Raw genomic sequence first — 22,568 nt, 5'->3', positions numbered from 1 at the left:
TGCTCACTGAAGAAGAATACGCCTGCAGTCTGTTCATCAGATCTGAAGACAGCATGTAAAAACACAGCATGTTGCTGTTGCACACAGCGCCACTGAGTGGCAGACACTGAGTACTGCTGATCATTAAACACCAAAACCTCTGGCACATCATTCTCCCCCAGTCGCCACCCGACAGCACACAGAGCTCAACGTCACAAAACAAGTAGTTAAATCCGTATAAAAAGTAGGTTGCCTTTATTAGAAGCTGGGAAACCAAAACATTATCAACATCGTCGTTGTTAATACTTTTTTTTGTAAGACCACAATATTGCCATTGCATTTACCAGCATCATCATCGCTTCGCACTTTTTCCACAACATGCAAAAGATTCAAGAGTTCAGCGTTCCTTTTCCACACTAGTGACAAAAACTTCTCCACTTGGTCTTGTGTAAGAATCACAACTTGGCTTACATTTTTACATTGCCAGTACAACTGAGGGTAAATAGAAAAGAAACATCAAAAACAGTACAACAGAAGAAATCGTAGAATGGATGAAAAAGGAGAAATTCATAGCCTTATGCCATGTGCCTCCTGTGGGATGATAGAGAGGAACCTCATTCAAGCCCTCAGTGCTGTGAACTACAAGACATTATCTGATCCTACTGCAAACAGCTCTCAGAGCTTTTACATTGGTATAAACAACATTTTTTCCCCCCCGATTTATTTTATTTGTATCCAATTGTCTTAAAATGACATTAAGGACTGGGTGCCAATTTAGGACCTGAATATAGAAAAACACACTAACCTGCTAATGACAGTTGTAAAACAATCAAATGTGCTTCTGAACCAGGGACTAGGTTCGAGTGTGTCCTGAACACATCCAGGACTGATTTCTGTTGCAGTCTTGGGACCGATCAGAATTTCTCCTGACAAACGCCTAATAAATGAGGTTTAGCTCCCAAGATCATAATAGCAACTTTTCTATTTTTTCCTTTTTTTTTCTTTTTTTTTTTTTGCTTTGACATCAAATACTACTTATCGCAAAAAAGGACAATCTCACAAGTGCTGCACCTGATCACCGAGTCACTAGTTTTGAGATCGTATATGGCTTTGGATGGTCTGCTGATCATACAAATTGTTGACTTGTTCTAAGCCTAATTTGCTGCTTGTAGCAAAGACCTAAAACATGAGGACAGATTACATTCTCAGGCCTCCAGTGATAATATCAGAGCCACTTCTGAAACTCAACTCAATGAAAATTAAGGCATTAAAAGACAAATGAATGCCAGATATATATACTGAGCTGCCCACCTCATCATTTCAAACTTTTCCGAGCGTCAGTACCGTATAATTCTGGATTTAAAAATGTATCGGCTTGTGAATTACTAATGTGAGCAACGAAAAGCTCTAAGAAACCAATGGACATGGATACCAACTGTAACCATTAAGCTGATGGGAGTGGGAGAGAGGGAGGGACAAGAGAAAGAAAGGAGTAAGGACAGGAGTAAATAAGGGAGGGATGGTTGGTCCAACCATCACGCAGAACAGATTGGATAGGGTCGACTTTTTTCTTTAAAATCATGATACATTTTATTTCTTTTCTTAAAAAACAAACATTACAAAAAAAATCTGAATAGAGAATTAGAACAATGAACCAACAGGAGAAAAAACAACATTCATTTTTTTAACCCTCAAAAAAAAAAAAAAAAAGAAAAGAAGGAAGATCTCACATTCCTTTGAAAACAAAAAAACAAACAAAAAAAAAAGATTCAGGGGTGCCTGGCACAACAGGTTGAATGTTGAGAAGATGCTGTAGCCATGCAGGGAGGGGGGGTTGGTGTGTTCTGAAAAGGTTGGGGGGTTTGCTTCACACAGCATGGAGCATCATTAGAAAGCCCAACATATAACAAGAGAAACTGTTTCACAGAGGCAGCCGATGGGCCGAGACAAAAGAAAAGCCACACCCTCTTACAGGAAGTACCCCACAGGCATACAAATTATACAAGTACATAAAAACACACGTGTTGGCTTGAAATGTGTGACAGTGGCAGTCCGGCACGTAGCAAACACACGAGGTGACCCACAACTCTGCCGGTAACACACCTCCAACTGTTTGATCTAAGAAGCAGCTACAAGTGGAATACTTTTCAAAATAATGCGCTTTACTTCATTCACACAGCCACACAAGAGGTCAGGGCATGAATACAGTCTGAAAGAGGTCTGGGCCTAATCTTTAAAAATAAAATTAAAAGATGAACTGAGAAACAGTTTCAAAGGTTTTTAAAAAACGAACTAACGCGGCCCTGTTAAAACACGCTCCTGCTTTAAAAACACGTGTAGCAGAGAGGATAAAGGCTCCAGCCCTGCACGTGTTCACTTCACATCGCTTTGTGACTACAGCGCTTCAGTTACTGATACTAGGAAGCTCCGAACAACACTCCCAGTAATCGCAGATATCAGTGAACAGGGAAAAAATAGTGTGGCCACTCATGTCAGATCACTGATCATCCCAGAGGAGGAAAAAAACAAAACACAAACACTAGTGAGCTTGTCTGTTCACACTCAGGACGGATGCTCACCAGCAGTGAGTTCTTGAGAAGGCAGAAACTTTTAGAAAATGATGAGGACAGGAGGGTGGGTGAGGCTGAATGCTGACAATAAAAACTCCTTACGCCGTATGATCACATGAGCACAATGTCTTAGTTGGGATGGGGGAGAGGGGGGAGGACAAGAAAAAGCACACCAAGTCCAAACCATTGAGCCAGGCCACCAGGAGGAAAAAAAGAAAACAAAAAAGAAATGAAGAAAAAAAAAAAAAAAAAAAAACTCTAAACGCAGAGCAACAAAAGAAAACGAAAACAGAGAAGAGAGAGAGACATGGAGGATGGGCTTCAAACGGGTACCATCTTCTAGTCTTCTCCAGAGGGTGCCTCCTCTTCTGAGCCGTCCTCCTCCTCTTCGTCTTCCTCTTCCTCCTCTCCTCCTGTGGCCTCCTTCGTCGTCTTGGGGGCAGGGGAGGTCTCTTTCTTCTCAGCCTCCTCCTCTTCCTCCTCCAGGGGACTCTCGGGGTCCTCCTCCTCCTCCTCTTTGGGTGAGCTCTTCTCCAGGGCCTTGGCGCTGGGGCGCCCCTTCCCCTTTCCTTTCATTGGGCTGGGGGTCACTGTGGGAAAAAAACACATCAGTTAGTGATCATCAGATTATGGTTCAGTCTTGAAGTTGGAGTGTGGGAAAACACTCCTCTGAAGATTTTTTACCCTTTTACAGTAAAACTACTGAATATGAGCTGGGTTTTTAAAAACGGGGAAACCCACTGAAAAAGGCGGTTGACTCCTTTCACACTGCCAGGAGAGTGTGCCTTTCTGTTCACAGAGGAAACAAACAACTGCGGGGAGCAATGTCATCACATGCACACAGAGCATGTGCGCGCAGACACACACACAGACACACAGTTGAGAGCTAGTGAGCTGCTAGCCACTCTGCAAACTGGATGTAATGGATCTGTCGTGTCCCATCCCCAGGTTGGTGCTCCTGTCAGTGTCACAGCCTCTGTGTGAGACGCTTCCATTGGTGACTGTGTGTTTTTGAAACTTATTTCGGGGCTGCAGCTCACTCTTTCATCCTGGGGTGCAGTGTTCTGCTATTCCCTTGTTTACAAAGTGGCCATGCAGCAGACAAACCCAGTCCTGTTTGTGCTCCCTATTCGTCATTATTCACTTGGTTTCATCTCTGTTAAGAGTCTAAAAAATAGAGCGACTGTGTTGAGGACAACGAGGATTACCATTCTCCTCTTTAAAGAGTGAAGAGGAGAAGGGACTGAGCGCAGACAAGTTGCCTTTAACAGGTTGGCATTTGTAAAATATTTGGAGTAGGCTATGTAGCTGTTACTTTTACTCTGCCTGAATATTGGATAATTGTCTTGGAACAGTGGAAAATCTCTTTTTTTTTTTTTTAAACTACCTCTGAACATGAGCCTGGACTGTCCAGAGCTTGTGTCATATGCACGGGTCAATAGTGCCAGAGGGAGGAGACAGAGGTTCTGCACTGCAGGTTTAATACAGTAAATAAATAGTTTCAATTGAATTTTACTCTCAAATACATATTGTGAAATTACGGAAGCCTTGTTTTTAGCCCCCGTTTTTTTAAAACCTTGAGGCTCAGTGTGTTTTACTTGTCTTAACCTGTAACAGATGTTGAATGGTTCTCATTACTGTGAGCTCAGTTAACCCTTCACCTAATACCTCAGTCATACTTTGAAGGAACAGTTGATCATTTTGGGAAATACACTTGTTTAAGATTGATATTATTCACATGTCTGGGATTATTTTAGCTTGTCTTAAAGACTGGAGGAAACAGTTAACCTGGCTCTGTCCAAAGTCTGACAATCTTGATGATCCATACCACTGAAGTTCACGAATTAATACGTATTTTCTTTCATTTACACTCAAACAGAAAAAAACAAAGATGGTGATTTTACTGTAGATACAAGTTATTACTTAGTGAGCTTCAGACCTGCTGTATATTTTTTACATTTTGGACAGCTGTTTCCTCGTCCCCCTGACAAGAAAAACTCTGGTACATATCTCCCCGTACAATAGTGATTTCTCATTTATACACTTCGGTTTCGTACAAATGAGCATGTTAACTGATGTGATTTTTTCAGGGCTGATTCCATTACTGATTATGAGTAATCAAGGAGACTGATAACCAAACCACTGCTACATAAGGACTCTCACTGTGGTGTTCATGTGTTTCTATTATTTTGTCCACCCCGCATATATCAGTGAAGGTAGGCCAAATAACAGAAACACCTCTCTATATAATGTAATACACACTACATCCTCCACAATGATCAAACAGTTCAATCAACAACTCTCTCTGAATCAACCAAACTGGTGCTGCTATAGTCTGTGCACACAGTAGCCAATCAGATGGTGCTGTGGGCGGGACAGTGCTCCAGTGGTGAGGAAAGATGGGGACAGGCAGCTGCATCAGAGCCCAAGTAGTACAATTAATTGCAATAATCTGAAAAATTTTGAATATTGCATCAGACAATCAGCCAGGCTGATAATCGGTTGATCCCTGCTGTTAACTATTAAGCTTTAGAGGTGCTGGTGATGATAGGACAGTTGTATCAATCTTCTCATCTAACTCTCAACAACAGGAAAATAATTTCTCAAAATGCTGAACTATTCATTTAACATACCACATCAAACTATTTGAACTCTGAAATGCAATAATCAACCTAGGCTAATTTTCAAGATAAAAGTCAACAATGGAAGTAAAAATATCTGGGAATCACCACGTCTATTGTCATGTTTACAAGTTAAAGCTGGAGTTCAGGACTTTTAGATGTAAATGAATGTCTGCTACATCCAAACCAGTTCACACAGCACTGATTAAGCCTCTCAGCTCCAGGTAAATCTCTCTGTATTCAGCAGTTTACCAGAGTGTTAAATCTCCAGTCTGTGGCAACGCTGGTAGTGATGTGTTTTACATCAACCAGCAAGTTTGCCAGAGCTGAAGAGGGTCTTCTGTTGTCTATATGCACAGTGTAAACACATCTAGAAACTCAATTAAACTCCAGAGAGACAGCTGCATTACTTCACAGATGTTTACTATGTGCTGCCTTCCAACACAGTACAACATGCTGAAGGTTTCTGGATGAATTGCACGAGTAAGAACCTTCAGTCTGTGTTGCTCAGGGGACACATTAAAAGTCTGGGGAAACAACAAGCATCTGTCTTTCAGGTGCTTGTGTTGAGCCTCCAGACAAGTTAACAATGTACATATATACAACAACAGAACATAGTGTCAGAGGGAGCGACTGTAGTGAGGGAGGCGGAGCAGCTACAGCAGCAGGAGTGTGGTGGAGATCTGATGCTGCAGATAACAGAGAAACTCAGTGTTCAGAGGAAGCCGAGGACAAACGTGTCATGATTAGTGGCTTTTCCTCATTGAAAGAAGAGAAGGGACTGAGGGCAGACACAGACGTCACCTCACTGCTCTTTGACAGGTTGGTGTTTGTAAAATATTCAAAGTGGGCTGTGTAACTGTTACATTTACTCTACCTAAATAATAAATTATTGTCTTGGACTTGTGGAAATATCTGTGTTCAACAGTGTTGCAGGTTTAAGAAAAGATACTTCTGAACCTTTTTGCATCATCTTTTTTTTTAAAATGTTTTTCAAGAAAGGAGGAGGCATTTAACACTAGAATTGACATCAAATTGTGCTGCTAAATATCCAAGATGGGACAAAGTCTGTTTTACAAGTCGAAAATGAAACTGTCATGTCAATTCTTCACAACATTTTACACCATGATATAATTTTTAAATGGAGTAATAGTTAAGTATAAGAATTAACAGAGATAATGGTTGATTTTTAAATCCTGTATTTACGGATTTCAAATTTACTTTATTCAGAATTGGGCTGAATCCATTATCAAATCCATTTTGGTTCAGCTTTCAACATTTACCACTAAAGATGAAAATAAAATTCATTTGATACTGTAAGTTTTACTTTTGGCTGAGGAGGTAGAAACAGTTTGAATGGTAGCCTGATCAACAACCTGTAGATATAGAGCTAAAACTTTAACCAACAGCTGTCACCTTCTTTCCTTGCACCACTTATTTTATAGATTGATTTGTTGCTGAATATCATGATCCAGTAAATTAATATAGTTAAATTACTGATATTTTGTGAATGAAAAGCTTAAGTGGAAGATTCTGACAAAAATAAAAAATATGCAAGTAGATGCACAACTGCTGGACATCTCACCTGTAGCCTTTAGTCGGGGTTTGGGGCTCTTCTTCTCTTTCTTGTCTGTCCGTCCCCGTCGAATCACCTTCTTGCTTCTCTTCTTGGAGTGACCATAGTCACTGTCATCATCGTCCTCCACCATGAAGTCCTCATCGCTGCCGGACTCGTCGGCTGTGCGCAGAAATTAGGTGTACAGTAATCTTTTAATCAAAGTTGCTCTCCTGTCCTGCAGTCTAAAGCACTGTGGTATTATCGATCTGCTAATGCGACAATAAAATTGTAGCACCAGGGAGAGTACAGAGAAAGTTCAGATAAAAATGTCAAGAGTTTGTTTTTGTGTGAAGCTCAGTTTCCAACTGAGTATAAATCATGTTGTCTGCCAGTTTTGTCACTGCTCAACAGAACATTTTCTCAAGACCTAAAGCAGGGGTTCTCTACCTGTGGGGCTCATGAGCCCTTAAAAATCAGGTAACATCCACTTGTTAGCCTTAATGAGAAGTTCAGCAGCTAAAAAGGAATTGTAGAGCCCTCAACGATCTAAAATTAAAAAAAAAAGAAATTTTGTGTAATAAAAATGTATTTTTCTTTCCTATCTGATGAATCAATAGGAGACCCTCCAGATCTCGGGCTCTAATGTAAAGGTTTGGAACCACTGCTTTAAACTGACTTTTAATTTGACAAGCATTTCAGGTTTTTCTTCTATGACCCTGCAAACATTAGCTACATGTAGCTCAACGTAACATGTAAATAAATAACAAATACTGCTGGTGTAATGACTGACAGCTGGGTGTAGTAGTGTTGCTGTATCCGTGCACAGTGCAGAGGTACGTACGGTCCATGTAGGGTTCCTCCTGGTCTTCATGCTCCTCGTCCTCGCTGCCTCCGTCGCCCAGCAGGATCTCCCTCTGTTTGGACACGGCCTTGGAGGCCGCTTGGCGCACTGTACGCTTTCGACTCACTTCCCTGTCGTCATCACTGTCATCTACATCAAAACACACACAGTTACAAAATGTTTCGTGACGTTACAGGCGAAAAGTAACAAGACGACAGTAAAGAGAGAGGATGAGGTGCCTCTGAGGATTAACCAGGTTCATGGTGTTTAGCAGGTTTTTGTGTTATTACAGGCTTCACGCAGCAGACTCAACAACAAATTTACTGACTGCTTCCACTAATGTCATAACACATGAACACACTGAGTGTTAATTGTGATGATGGCAGTGCCATCAGTTTCTACAAAGGTGTGAAAGTACAACGCTTTTCTTTAAATAATCTTTTTGTTTTGTTTTTATCAAAATGACGACAAAGGTCTGTTACTCACACACTGTGCGTCTGAATCTGTTTAATCATGTGAAAACTGGACACCCCTGCTTTTCAGACTGTCAGAAATACATAAGCATGTATGATACAAATTTGCGACAAGTGGCAATTATTTCTATTAGCAATAATCTTTTTTTTTTTTTTTTTTTTTTTACATCACTCTTTCAGTCGGAAAATAGTAAAAAATACCCATCACAGGTTGTGAGAGCCTGTGGTGACGTCCTCACATGCCCTGTTTTGTTCAGCCAACACTAAATGATATAAAAAGCAGCTTATTCTCACAATGAAGACACTGGAAATAGTAAATACTTTGCCTTTTTGCTTGATAAATGTCCTTAAAGACTAATCAATTATTATTATTATTATTATTATTATAATTGTTGCAGAGTAATTTTCTGTCTGATCTTCCTCTCACCAACTTCACACTGTCTGAACCGCAGGTCTGAAGAAACATGTAATGAGTCATAGGCCCTGTTCAGACCCGGTATTAACATCCGTCCTGAGTTCAGGTGTGAATGCACCCAGGACGCATTTGAGATCCGATCACTCAGGCCACGTTCAGAGGAGGTCTGGGCCACATGTGGCCACGTTCTTCTAGCAGTGTGAACACAAATGTGTCCTGGTCCACAGGACCGTCCCCCTCCATTGACGTCCTCTGACAGTCTGATTAGTCCCACCAGTTTTATACTGAACCACACACACACACACACACACACACACACACACACACACACACACACACACACACACACACACACACACACACACACACACACACACACAGGACCTATCTGTTGGCTTGGCTAAAACAACACCAAATACCTGTTTATTTGCATATGAAGCAAGGGAGTGATCACAAGTGGTCACTGGAGACGCATTTTAAAGCCAGGTGTGAACAGACGGACTTAGAGCTGACCACCAAAGACGGATGTTAATACCAGGTGTGAACAGGGCCTTAGAATTTCAAAAAAACTCATTTGTATTGTTTTATAAACTCCTGATACATTTAAATATTGATTAAAAAAGACAGTAACACTTTGTGTGGATGGTCTGCCGCCTATGCATAATTCACAGAGTATTTGTTAGATTTAAACAGGTTATTATTTGATATTTAAAAATTTAGCAGTTATGCTAACTCCAACCATTAATTAATGGTTTACTTATTGTTGCTTAAATATTTGTATACTGTTTACATTGTTGAACATTAGAACATTCAATAAAGATTAGTGAAGGTTACAAATACACTGAGGAATAAAAATCAACAAAAACTTGAAATGTCCCAAAGAAAAAACAAAACAAAAACTCTATGGGTGGACTATCAAAATAAAATGGAAGCTTAAAAAAAACACAACATTTTTGATTTCAGTTTCCTGTTGCTTTCAGGGTTGGACCACAGGGCAACACTTTCCCACTGACAGCAGTAACATACATCACCATGACGCCTCCTGTAGAGGTTAATTATTCATTTCAATGCTGAGGTAAAAAGACAGCTGTTCTGCCCATCACCCAAACTAAACAGCTTCAAAATAAAACATCTGATTCCTCCAGGGATTAAAGGGCAGAAATGTATATTTAATGAGGATATCGTTCAGACGATCATTAATTACTAAATTAATCACTAAAGTTGAGATGCCATCAACATTTATTAGCTCTGCTCTGAAGATGACAGTGACTGACTGATCGGGCTGATCCAGCGTACCTTCCATTCACTGTAATCAATCAAAGTCACAACGTCACAGTGTCGGGAATGTTGGAGACAAACAACTCAATCAGTCACAATCAGCTGTGGGAGGAATAAACTCAGAGCAGCTCGTCAGCCACTGAGGGATCAAGTTAGATGTTCATATGTCAAATGATCAGTGTTAATAGCTGCTGGCTGGGCCTTCACCTATGGGGCCCTCTCGGGCACAGCCATTATGAATTGCATGGAGCCACAACACTGTGAATGCACAACCTGTAGGGTGAGGAATTGGTGTCAGGTGCGATGCAAGCTTGGTGACAAAGCAGGGGCGGGGACCTAGGCGTGCTGATCATGGCATTGTAGACCTATATTGGAAGTAGGAGGCCCTGAGGTAGACTCTATATGTCATCTGGTGTGACATTTCAGATCCCCCAAGAGGAAAAAAAGAGATTAATAATTAATTTAGACACTTTTAAAAGACGCCCACCACAACAATCCAGTATCCATTTAAATGTACATTTCATTTAGAATATTTTCAGTGCTTTATCTTCCCGTTGTGGCTTCTCTTCTGCAGGAGCATATGCCGCTTTTCTTACCAGCAGGTAGTTACTGTTGTTTCTATTAGCATTGCTAATGTTTGTCTCGTAACTGGTCCAGAAATCAAATTAAATCAATCAAATTAAAATGAGCAATTATGTTGTCAATGATCAGAAGCAGCTAGATTCTTTGATAAATAACATAAGTCATATATTGACTGAAATTTGTTTTGTTACTGCTATGAGTAAATGAAAAACTGTACATTCAAAAAAAACTACTTATAAAGATTTGATGGGAGGTCCAAAAGGATTTGGATTCAATAAAAAGCTGCTGAAGCTCATCACTAGAGCGAGGTCACTGCTTCATGTCAGTTTCAGACATGAAGCTAGCAGGTAGCTTGGTAGTTGTTGACTTTCAAGGGAACAATGCCATTGATTCACTGATTTAGCATTACACATCAAAAACCTGATGCCTACATTACCCACAATGCAACCACACCACCAGCAGTTTGGACAGAGATTCACTGTGTTGTGCTAGTAGCAGCTAATGTAGCCTGCGGCAGAGATGAGCATTGGGCAACAGAGGTTTGCTCCGCTCACTTCTTTCCACACCCGATTTTTTTTTTTTACATTTTCGAACATGTGGTCCCCAGCCCTGACCCACAAAGAGGCAGTTCATCAGACTTCGCTCAGCTCTGTCTGGAGCCACAAAAGACTTTCTACAACATTTTATCAGATCCAGTAGTTCTCCAGAACATCTGGAAACAGACTAGGATGAGGGACATTGGTGCACATCCCTTTAAAATGACCCAGTTGCCCAGGATTCAGGGCCTGGTCTTCAAATCTAAAACTATGTAGATGACAAATTCTGGTCTGGAATCATCATAAGATATTTTACTCCAAATGCTCAGCCCATGTGTGAACTTGTCATCTAATTATAACTAACTAATCATGTACTGGTATGGAACTTGATTCATATAAATGTCTACATGCACATGACAACATAACAATCCATCTACCGTGTGTCAAAGCAGACGGACATAAAATGCAGCATATGCCTTAAATATATCCCACAATCCACACGAAGACAGTACAGTTCATGGAGAGTTCATCCATAGTTCAGATATAACCATGTCACTATGTAGAGGAGACTGGATTGTTACCTGCAGCCCGTTTTCTCTTTGGCCCCCTCTTGCTGGGCTTCTCCACCTTAGGTTTCTTTCCCTTTTTCCCTCTTTTTTCTTCATAATCGCTTCCTCCATCTTCATCCTCCTCCTCTCCAAAGTCGTTGTCTTCCTCATCGCTGCCAAAGTCATCTGCAGCAGCAAAACAGAGGGAAGTTAGTGAGCCGGCATTCTGGTGTTCAGTCTCCACTAATCAGAGTCCAGCTGTTTTCACTGAGCACCTGAGCCGACCTCCTTGTCTAGACCAGAAAACACATCGACTTACCTGCTGAGTCATTTTTGGATTTAGAGAGCTTGTCATCAGAGTCCTCACTGGAACAAAGAACAGAAAAATGCCTTAGCAACTACAGTGAGGGTAGTCTGAGAGACCACAGATTTTATCTGCATTTCATTTGGTAAACAAATACTGACCAAACAAGCAGTGGGGGATGGGAACCAAGAACTGGTCCTGGATTTTTACTGAGAAGCCTTTGAGCAAAAATGTAAGAGCAAAACTTACATTTATTTTAAATAAGAGGAAGTAAATAATCAGATTTTTTCAATGCAGTATAAAAAAACTGTACCAAATTAATTCCTTCAGGTGTGACACTCTGATTAAACAGCAGGAGTTTATTATTAAGGGGAAGATGAAAGGACATTTTTTCTGCACAACACTGAGCCACAAATTTGTGCAATTGGCAGACTGATTGCACATAAGTCCACTGATTGTTATTGACAAGAGTAATGAATGTTAGTTTTCCCTACAAGTGGTTTCAAAACATTTGTGATGCTGATATTATACTGTACAAAGTATACACACAAAAAATTTAAATAAATTATACAATAAATCATTCAGAGTTAATGTATTTTTCTTTTGAACCTCAGTATAATAAAATGTTTACATTTTTTCTTAGTTTAAATGCCACACTGTGTCTAGCCGTCCACTAATGATGACATTATGTGGAGTCGAGTTAAACAGGTTAAAACGTTCAGACTCAGTGAAAACAACCTGCTATGACATAAATCAGCAGTTTGTAATATTCTGAGCAAAGCAGCTGCTGCACCACTGTCACTGCATTCCTCCCTTTTATTTACTATATTATGGAGAACTTGCATTGGTAAGTATTGGTACCAATCAGCAGTAGCAAACAGATATTTCCTCTTGCCATATGTATCCCCAATAAAGAGTCTAAATTCCAGTATTTCACTGTGCAGTAGTAGTTTCTATCATTCACTCTGCCCATTCAGGATGATTTTAGAGAGGCAGCACATCACACGCTGCACCCGCGACCATTCGAATGCAGCACATCTCCCTTCCTCACAGTGTCCTCCTGCTGAGCTTCTGTCTCTCTTCCAGCTCACCCACCAGCTCTGCTCTGTCTGACGCCGTCCCAGCTCACCTGGATGTCTCACCCACTGAACATGGACTTGATCAACTACCCATTTCCTCTCCTCCCTACCCCGTGAAGGCTTACTCTTGTTCCACCAACCCTACTATATCCTGGTGTTTTAGTGCTCCACCCTGCTCTTACAGAGGCTGCAGGTCTCCTGATCCAAATCTGCTCCTCTCTGCCTCAGTGTGTGTGTGTGTAGATGTCACAGGATTGATTTATATAATCGGTGAATGTGAATTCAAAAACGTAACTACATAATCAGCCAATTTATCAAAAACATCACAGCACTAAATGTACTCTAGGAAAGTGGGGGGTGGGGGGGGGGCTCACCTGTCATCCTGTGAGTTCTTTGAGCGCTTGTGCTTCGGCTCACGAGGGGCTGCGCGCACCTTCTTAGGGTTATCGTCACCATATTCCTCATCTACGGAGAAAGAAAAGATTTTAGTCTTTCAGTCACAGTCATCCACACTTAAAGACGAGATCACACACCAACCTTTTTGTCCTGGTGGCTCTCTCTTGATATTCTCTGCTTTTTAATGCAGGACCACAATTACAGAGCAGGTGGTGCACAAGAACTGGTGCAACAGTTATGCTGAGATGGTAACACTGTTTTTGTTTAATGGTGAGTGGTACTCAAAGGGATCAGATTTTGTGTGCTAACATAGGATTACTGAACAAGAGAGGCTAAGGGTCTTGGTAGCAGCCTTCAGGTGCCAAAATAACTGGGATCATTGTTATATGGACAGACTGACTAAATGACAGATACTGCTGTCCTTACAGCTGTTATCAACACAGCTGGATAAATATATAACAGGCTCATATTCTTTAATGTTAAAAGGCTTGTGCTTGTCACATTTGACATATTTTATAGGTTTTAGAGCTCCCTGGTCCCAGTATGGTGTAAACATGGCTGGCACCAACATCAGTGTATTCTAGCACACAGGGTCAATGTGACTGTATAGTGTACACATGAGAAAATAAAAGTCGAGAGACGTTGTCGTATCAGTTAGGGGGAGCTACATCTTTAAATTTCTGTGGATGTACTTTATGCTAATATTGGATTTTAATATGATTTCTGCATCAAGGTGATGAATTTTGTTCTATTAGGTGTTTATTTTGCAACATTAAGCAGAAGCAGCCATTTACATACTTTATCTATCCATCTGTCAAAACACACACACACACATTATATGTATGTATGTATATATATATATATATATATATATATATATATATATATATATATATATATATATATATATATACACACACACATACATACATACATACACACACACACACACACATATATATATAGGAGTCTATCTATATATATATAGATAGACTCCTGGGGGTCCCCAGACCCCACTTTGAGAACCACTGGGTTTCATCCATGTTGCCCACTGCTGTTACCACATACAGTCAAACACGTGAAGCTCCTCTTACCTGCGTCGTCAGACTCGTTGAATTGTGAGTAGTTCACCACTTTCCTGTTCCTGTGGAGAAGCGCACACGCACGCACGCGCACACACACACACACACACACACACACACACACACACACAACTGTCAGATTACATTCAGGACATTGGACAAAGGTGCTTCACTGCCCACCTGTGATATTAGACATGTCAGTGGGGGTGGGCCATAAAACTGTTACATGTCCTGTCCAGCGATTGAACAGGCAGCATCCAGTCAGCTGTGTGTGAATGTCTGAGCTGTATTATTTGGTCTGAGAGGCCACAGAGAGCCTCTAGCTGGGGGACACTGAACTGGACACTGCTCCACCTTCTACAATTTCCACGGTTAATTTGGCAAAGTGTACGAGGGAAGCCTCAGGTGACGGCAGCCAGCTATAGTTCAGGTAACACACGCTTCAGAAAGCTGACAGAGACCTGAGCAATGGTTCAGGTTAAAACCACTGAGGAGTCATCCCTCCTCCTACTTTTTAATGAAAGGTAAGGGTGTGTGACTGCACCTTTAAACACACTTTATAAAGTCTGATACAACAACACAATAAATGTTTTCACACCAGTGCAGTGATCACACTGAACAACTGGTGGCGCCTGAGATCATCTGCAAGCTCTGCCTGAAAAACCAGGCTGAACACCACGCTGGAGGAGTGCAGGGTGTTTAGTGGTGGTGGTGGTGGTGGTGGGAGAGCAGGGAGGAGGTGGGCATCAGTGTCATGGACAAGCACATTTACAAGTACTAAGATTACAACAACAGGCACACACACACCAACATTCACCAAAGTAAAAACCTTGGACATGTGTGAGAGCAGCCAGTGACATGCCCGCCAAGCTTTGCACACGTCGCCACTCACATCTCAGGGATATCACAGAGAGCAAGGCACTATTTTTTCCAACCAACCAGCTCTAATGAGACACCAAACTGTGGATGTGTGGGTCTGTTGATACAGTTTATGATCGATGGTCATGGATGACAACGCAACGTATCACGACAACTAGAGAGTTTTCATTCGGTGTTATGATTTGTTTTGAATGTGAACCACCTGTTTCCCAAACATCACTGTCATCCACAAACTAGAACATTTAAAGTGCATTCATGGGAGTGTGTTGAATTCATTAAAACGGATTTTTCGATTAATTGACAGAAAACTATTTTGATAATTCTGTTTGGCATAAAAACGGAAGTTTAATTCAGGAAAAATAAAGACAAAGTGGATTAAAAATAGATTTAGGCTAATTTCACTTTTACGCTGCAAAGATATCTTGTTTGAAGTCACATCACAGCACATCTGACATCTGGTTTCATACTCAGGTACATGCTTGCAGGTCACTCCACCAAACACAAACCTGCCCTCTTTATTGTAGATTAATCTGACGATTATTGTGTTAATTAATCCATTGATCATATGGAATATAAAATGACATAATGAAAAATGCAGGAGATGAGGAGCGGTCACCACCACCAGCCATAAAATGCACGGACCACAAGAGTCCATCTGACTGTTCATAAGATGATGTTGTACTTTGAGGGTTTGTTCCTGGCGACGTGTTATGGAGAACTCGTTTCATCTGACGGAGGTCCTCTGTCAGGCCAAGCTTTCTGGTTTTTATCCAGTTGGCTGCACAACCAGGGCCTAGTTAACCTAACAATTAGCAAGCCAAGTTGACTTCAAACGCTTTATTTTGTCGAACCATGAGACCAAACACAAACACTTTTAGTTTAGTATCACACAAGACAAAGAAAAGCATGAAGTCCTTACAACTGAAACTCAGTTTACTGATTGATTGTTTCGGCTCCAGCTAACTTATTTCCTGCCTGTTTATTTGTCCCATGACGCACATCACAGTTTAGCTTTGTAATATATTGTATCCCCATATCTCCACACTGGACTACAAAGCCAGAGGGAATCCATGTCCAAATTGTGACGCAATTTTTTGAAAACAAGAAATATTTGTTGCATCTTCCCCCAATCTTTTTCCACATGAACTGACATTGGGGCTTCAACAGGCAAAGGTCTGCAAGTAATTCTACAAATTAAAATACCAAACATTTCCTAGTTACAGCTCGACACATGAGATTGTTGCCAACGTGTGATGTGCATTTATCTTTTAAATGAATTAATTATGAAAGCAGTTGTTAAGTTTAGAATTACATTTTATAGAACAGCAAAACATCGGTAGTCTGTTAGTCCGCAGGGCTCTAAGAGCAGAATGGACAGTGGAAACTGGAGCAGTAATTTTTCAGTCTGAATTTGTGACGCCATTTTCTTTTTCTCTTTTAACAGATTCATACTTTCTTGCAAATTTATTGGTAGTTTACCAGTTTTCCTGCACTTGTGCTGATGCTACTTGTCATTTCACTCATACACACACAAGTGCACTGCACCAAAGGGTATTTAGAGTACAAATCAGTACATGTAGTGATGATCGTTATCCTCTCAGGAGGTCACATGATGTGTTTCAAAACTTTAAACAGCTGTTCCAGACATAGCGGTACATGTTGAAACTGGCTGACCAAACGAGGAGACGAGCGCTGCTCTTCAGGTGGGAAAGTAACCACTCATCCAGACCTCACTCAGCCACACAGTAAAGAGAGACAAGGCGCTGCACTGGTTCAAGTTAGAGCTCAATAATATGCAAAAAATATAAAAAATCATAGTGCCATAATTTTTGACAGATATATTGTGATACAAGTCGGGATTTTAGTGGAAATGCTAATTTTTGAATTTCACTTTCACAGAAAAAAATATTTAAATGTCTGAATAGGATTTGTATCCGTTATTCTATTATTAATTTTCTTTTGCTAATGTTATTATAGATTTTTAAATCTATTTTATTTTTTTCTACTTGTCAGCTCATCAGTTTGAACTGCACTAACCTGTATGACAAGTGCTGCACAGATAAAGTTTGATTGACTGACTGATTTGAAGGCCAGGGGATCTCTGTAGCACCACATTGCTTCATTTGTGGTATGTTGTTGTGAAACATTTTATCTTTATTAAAAAACTGCAGCTCCTGTGATTTGGATATTGCACTTTGCACATTGTGATTATAATATTTTTTATTAATTGCTCAGCTCTAGTTTAGGTGAGTGAGTAAGTGAGACAAAGTTTATGAGACAGCAAAACAGTGTAGTAGTAGGTAATACTGATCTGATCTGTTGGATTTGTATCAGTCCAGACACTGACACTTCTGTTCAGATCAGGTGACCAAGCCACATTAAACACAGTTTCCGTATCAACGTAATGAGAAAATTCACTGTCTCCTGTAAGTCTCATTCATTCACCTACAGCAGGTTGACTACTCAGTTTTTAAGGTCACAGCAATCCCTCATGCATAATATGGTCTTATTTATCACAGAGTGTTCCACACACCAGAGTCCTGCAGAGTACTCTAAACCAAATCCAGACCTGACCCGTACCCCAGAGGTTAATTAAACACACTGGCTACACACTCACTCACTGAACGACTCATCCAGACCGTGTTTATGAGGAGCTTCTGAGGTTATCTGCTGTTCTGTGAACTGTACTGTCCCATTCAGATGTTCAAAACTCTCAGTCCATCAGCTCCCACTTGTTGCTGTAATGCAACTGACGGGAGAGAGGTTGTGTCAATTAAAAAAAACAACATGGCAGCCAGTTAGGTTTGATAAAACTGCGCTGGCTTAGAGCTTAAATTAAAACAAGCTTTTCTTTCTCTTTTTTTCTCGTTCTCGTTTGTTTCATTTAATTTATTCATTTTTACTAGTGCAAGACAAAAAAAAGGGTCGGGCCATATGTCTACAAATCAATATGAAGATTAACTCAAACTTTTTTTCTTGATTATGATAAATGAATGATCACTTATCGATCTCTCTCTTCTTCTGCACCATATTCTTCATATTTGGCAAGTTGGTGGTGTTTACCTTTGGTCACCATCCGTGCTGCGTTCACAACTGTTTGGTAGTTGTGACTGATAAGGTGGGCGGGTGTCTGCGTCCGTTTTCAAACTAAACGGCAGTGTTTCCAAAAGCCTCGGTTTTTGGGGCTTGAAAACTCCACAGTAGCGTGGACGTCAGGAGTAAACATAACAAAACTGATTCAGCCTGAGGCTCAGTGTGTGCGTTCGTGTCATCAATATCACCAGCTATGATTTGAGTGAAAGTAGATCACAGTTAGTTGGACGCAGCTGGAGGCATGTGACTGAAGAGGTAGGAATATTTTTTAAGGCATAAACACCTGCATTGGGTAAGAGTATAAACCGACATTAGCAAGATTAAGTCAATGAGAGGTTGTAAATGTTCCGGTTACGTTCCCAGCCTGAACTACAAACATATTTTTGATCAATTATGCGTAGTTTTTGTGGGTTACATTGTGGGCAGGACTCTGCTAAACACGGAATGAATCGGGATTCAGTATCAGCAGATACAGAGTGTTTGGGTACTGGAGTCAGTAGAGTGCATCCCAGGTATTGATACTATGAAGAAGGACTCTCCAACTTTGGAAAGTTATTATAACAACAATCATTTATCCAATTGCCAAGTGCCTGCCAGTGCCACCACTCTGTGGCGCCCGAGGTAGACAAGACGCCTTTTAAAGTTTACTTCATGTCTGTGCAGATACTGACTCTGCAGTAGGTGCGTTTCTCTTCCCAGTAGTTGCAAAGTAACCACAAACTCACTCCACCTGTATTCAATTTAAATGTGTAAAGTAAAAATAAATTCAAACAAACACACACATTAGTGTGTTTATTTTTGCCATCGTTTCAGTTGTCTAAGTAACCACAATAGGTCATCGTCCTTAATGGCTCTGCACTTTTGCTGAAGCGTTTCTCAAATTAGAGGATGTAACACGGCCTGCCTGCAGATATTGTGCAGTCAGCATGAAAATAAAAGCCAATGGTTTGCTGTTGGTGTGTGAACAGAAGTTTTATGTTAAGTTCTGGTGAAAACCAGCATCTGCTTGATGACACAAACTGTGTGACCATCGCAAAGCATTTCGTGCTGTGTCTCTGACCTAAATATGAGGCATGCTGCAATGTGATGTGAAATATATACATTATATGTAAAGATTTAGCTTTCTTAAAAATTGTACTGTGCATGTATTATTTTCAGGTATCAGAGAGGTGGGCGGTGCACTTCTTTTTCTAATTCAAATGATTGCCCCAAAAATGTAGGTTAATAACATTGGGGATTATTCATTACACCCTGCATAATTTCATACAGCCCCTAAAGATATGAAGATATGTCTAAATTCAAACAATGCACAGCAATTAAAGAAAGCAGTAAAACCTCCCATATAGATGCCATAAATGAGACATTTAAATAAAGAGCAACTGCGAAATGTCGAGGATCTACTTTACGTTGCTTCTGCCTGCATAAAATGACTTCTCATCAAGTTAAAGGGCATTTTAATTTGGATTAAAAGACACCTCATGCGTTATAATCACAGTGGGGATCTGGCAGTGGGGGGGGGGTGTGGTGACTTTTTGTAGTTCTCCGCCTTCCTCTGACATCAGCCAGCAGCGTTAATTTACTGCTAGCACTGAAAATGTAGATCCGCGCTCCCTTGTCCCCCCCACCCCCTCAACAATGACATGTTGGTTGACGAATACGCTATTTTCTGTCGGTCTGAAACTGCAGAAACGTTTGAAATGCAGTGTAATGCGATGTAATGGAGACTACAGCACGACATGCCCAGTCTGCGCGGTTAACAAGATCAAATCCCAAGGCCGACCACCACCTCCTCCGGGTTTCCCCCCCCCCCCCCCTTTTTTTGTGGAGGGGGGGTACTAGCGTTTTAGAGCCTTCCCTGGATGAATGGGTAGCCATATTCTCATTCTCAGACGGAGAGGGAAAAATATTATCAGGCCTAGTTCAACTGAGCCGTAAAATGTAGCTGGTTAAATCACACCGACTAATTTTCCGCTTGGCCTACATAGCAGCCAACAATGCACATCATGGATCCATTTAAAAGCATGATAGACACGACACAGCGGCGGGCTGCGCGTCTCTCCACCAGATATGGCGAGCAGTCCACACCGCTGGGATCCATGTTAGAAAAAGCGAGGGTGCACACACGACAGGGGCAACACACACGCACACGGTCCCATTATTTTTTCATGAAATAAACAAATTCTCGGCTCATAAAACGCAACATGGTCGAGACGTGCATGTTAACTGCGACGCCTGCCAGCACGGTGTCGTTATTAACTAACGGAGAGCAGAGGACAGATTTAGCACACCTACCTCACTGGTCTTGACATTTTGCAGGAATACTGTAGAGGTTAAGGATGTAAGAAAGGGGGGGAGAAGAAAAAGCACAGGGAAAAAAAAGAAATATAGGTTCCCGCTCTGCAAAACACTGAGGGGAGCGAGACTGACGCACAACTCCACCGTCCGAGCTAGCCCGTGAAAATAAAAGTACGACAGCGACTTCTCCTCCAAACGCAAATATTCTTAATTTTTTTTACCTTCAGCTACTCAAAATGGTGAATAAAACAAACTGAAACTGCAGCCTGTGTGCAACCAAACCCGCGGCCTTGAGGGGTGGGTCCTCCACGACAAGCACCGCCTCCACGGGGCCCTGAGAGGAGCAGCGTGTCGCTCCTCTCCTCCCATTGGCTGATTTGAACGACGAATTGAATTCCTATTGGATACTCTAGGTGCTTATTGGAACACTTTTAGCATACAGTTCCCCGCCTCCGTTAGCAGGCTCGGTTGAATTCGCACTGTTAAGAAAACAAAAAGAGGGCCTCAGGTTGGATGCAAACATTCAATCCAGTGAGGGTCCCAGAAGACCATAAAGCTACATTGCAATTATAGGTTGCAACGTGCACAAACACTGTGTATATATGGAGTAATTAGACTTACTGTGTTAATGCTGACACTGAGAACAGCCTTCTCTTTCACCTGGCACTGCAGCATGAGATGCAGGCTGCAAACACTTGTATCTATAGCGTTACAGCTGTAAAACCTATAACATTACAGTTACAGGTCATGCACTTTATTTCAGTGATAGATTTCATACGATTAAGCACTTTTTTTAAAAAAATCCTCAGACTATCATGAGAATCTAAAACTACATTTCACATTTCACATTTTTATTTCCTTTAATTTCATACCAAAATTGCTGCCCTCATGCCCTCAAACTTATATGTTGACCAGGATATCTTTTGTATTTAACCTTGTATTTCAATTGGTCCAAATGTAGGCCTGGCTGCATGACCCTGTTCCTGACCTGGGCTTAATTCTGCTAGTTTTACACCTTGGTATGACAGGGTCAACAGGAGTTTGTATAACTTAATGATTAATACATGACACTGCACAGTATATATAATCTGCATTACTTCATCCACATTATTTTGAATCTGCAGTGTGGTCTAGATATTAACATTTTTAATGAGCAAAAACATGAGTCACTCTGTTTAGCAATGGAACTCTGTAGCCCCTGGTTCCTAAATGGTGACCACCTGGGATTCACTGTGACCGCAGAAAGGGAGCGTTCATTATCCTGTTTTTGAGAGAATAACTACAAACCTAATCATCTTAAATTATTTCCTCTATGACTCTGATTCTGGTTGCTGGAAGCTGTCAATCATATATATGAACAAAGAAACATAGTTGTTTGAGCCATAGATTTAATCACCATTTTCAACAAGACTGCAGACATTATCCATCAACCTCAAGCACGTGGATCTGTTTTATGTGCTTTACAGTTGGAATTCCATCATGGAAAAGTTATTTATTTATTTATTTATTTATTTATTTATTTATTTATTTATTTATTTATTTTTTTTACCCATGCAATAGCTAACATGCTAGACAGTCTGGGGTAAATTTATTGAGCTGTGATAACAGATAACAGGGCAAAAAATATGAATTGCACTATTGTTCTATTGACTTCCATGTGCTGCGACTTCTTTTCCTGTGAGAAACTGAGTTGACAAAGTTTGTTGATATAATGCAGCACTTTTTGATATGGAGAGTGCATGTACTAATGCACATATTGATGCTAAAATACTAATGGTAATGTTATAACATGCTGGCTAGAGTGGGTACACACTTTGAATTAGAGACTAGAAGCCAGTCTTCCTTCTCCATCACCGGTCAGAGCCACAGACCCACTGTCTCAGCTCATCCATTAACTCTCCTGATTAATCCAGTTCCAGCCTGAATTTCCTCAAAACTCATTTTTACTTTCCCTTGAAGTAAGACTCCACAATCCAGCTTAGCCAAGCCTGCTTTGTCAAACTCAAATGGAGTTATTGTATTCACATTTTATGCTACGT

At 40.8% G+C, this 22,568-nt stretch overlaps 1 protein-coding gene across 1 annotated transcript; it reads right to left on the bottom strand.

Moving 5' to 3' along the window:
- Positions 1–217: 217 nt before the first annotated feature.
- On the bottom strand, positions 218–20,836 carry nucks1a (nuclear casein kinase and cyclin-dependent kinase substrate 1a). The gene is made up of 8 exons (XM_071493892.1): positions 20,527–20,836; positions 14,275–14,324; positions 13,159–13,249; positions 11,721–11,767; positions 11,435–11,587; positions 7,570–7,719; positions 6,756–6,908; positions 218–3,139 (listed from the first exon to the last, which is right to left on the bottom strand). The coding sequence occupies exons 1-8, from the start codon at positions 20,541–20,543 to the stop codon at positions 2,889–2,891; spliced, it is 912 nt and encodes a 303-aa protein (XP_071349993.1). The 5' UTR covers positions 20,544–20,836; the 3' UTR covers positions 218–2,888.
- Positions 20,837–22,568: the final 1,732 nt, after the last annotated feature.

The sequence above is a fragment of the Trachinotus anak genome, unplaced genomic scaffold (assembly GCF_046630095.1).
Source record: "Trachinotus anak isolate AG129_WGS33_773 ecotype Australia unplaced genomic scaffold, CSIRO_AGI_Tana_v1 ptg000013l, whole genome shotgun sequence".
NCBI classification, from domain to species: Eukaryota; Metazoa; Chordata; class Actinopteri; order Carangiformes; family Carangidae; genus Trachinotus; species Trachinotus anak.
The sequence above is the reverse complement of the archived record's forward strand: the minus strand, read 5'-3'. Positions and strand labels throughout refer to the sequence as shown.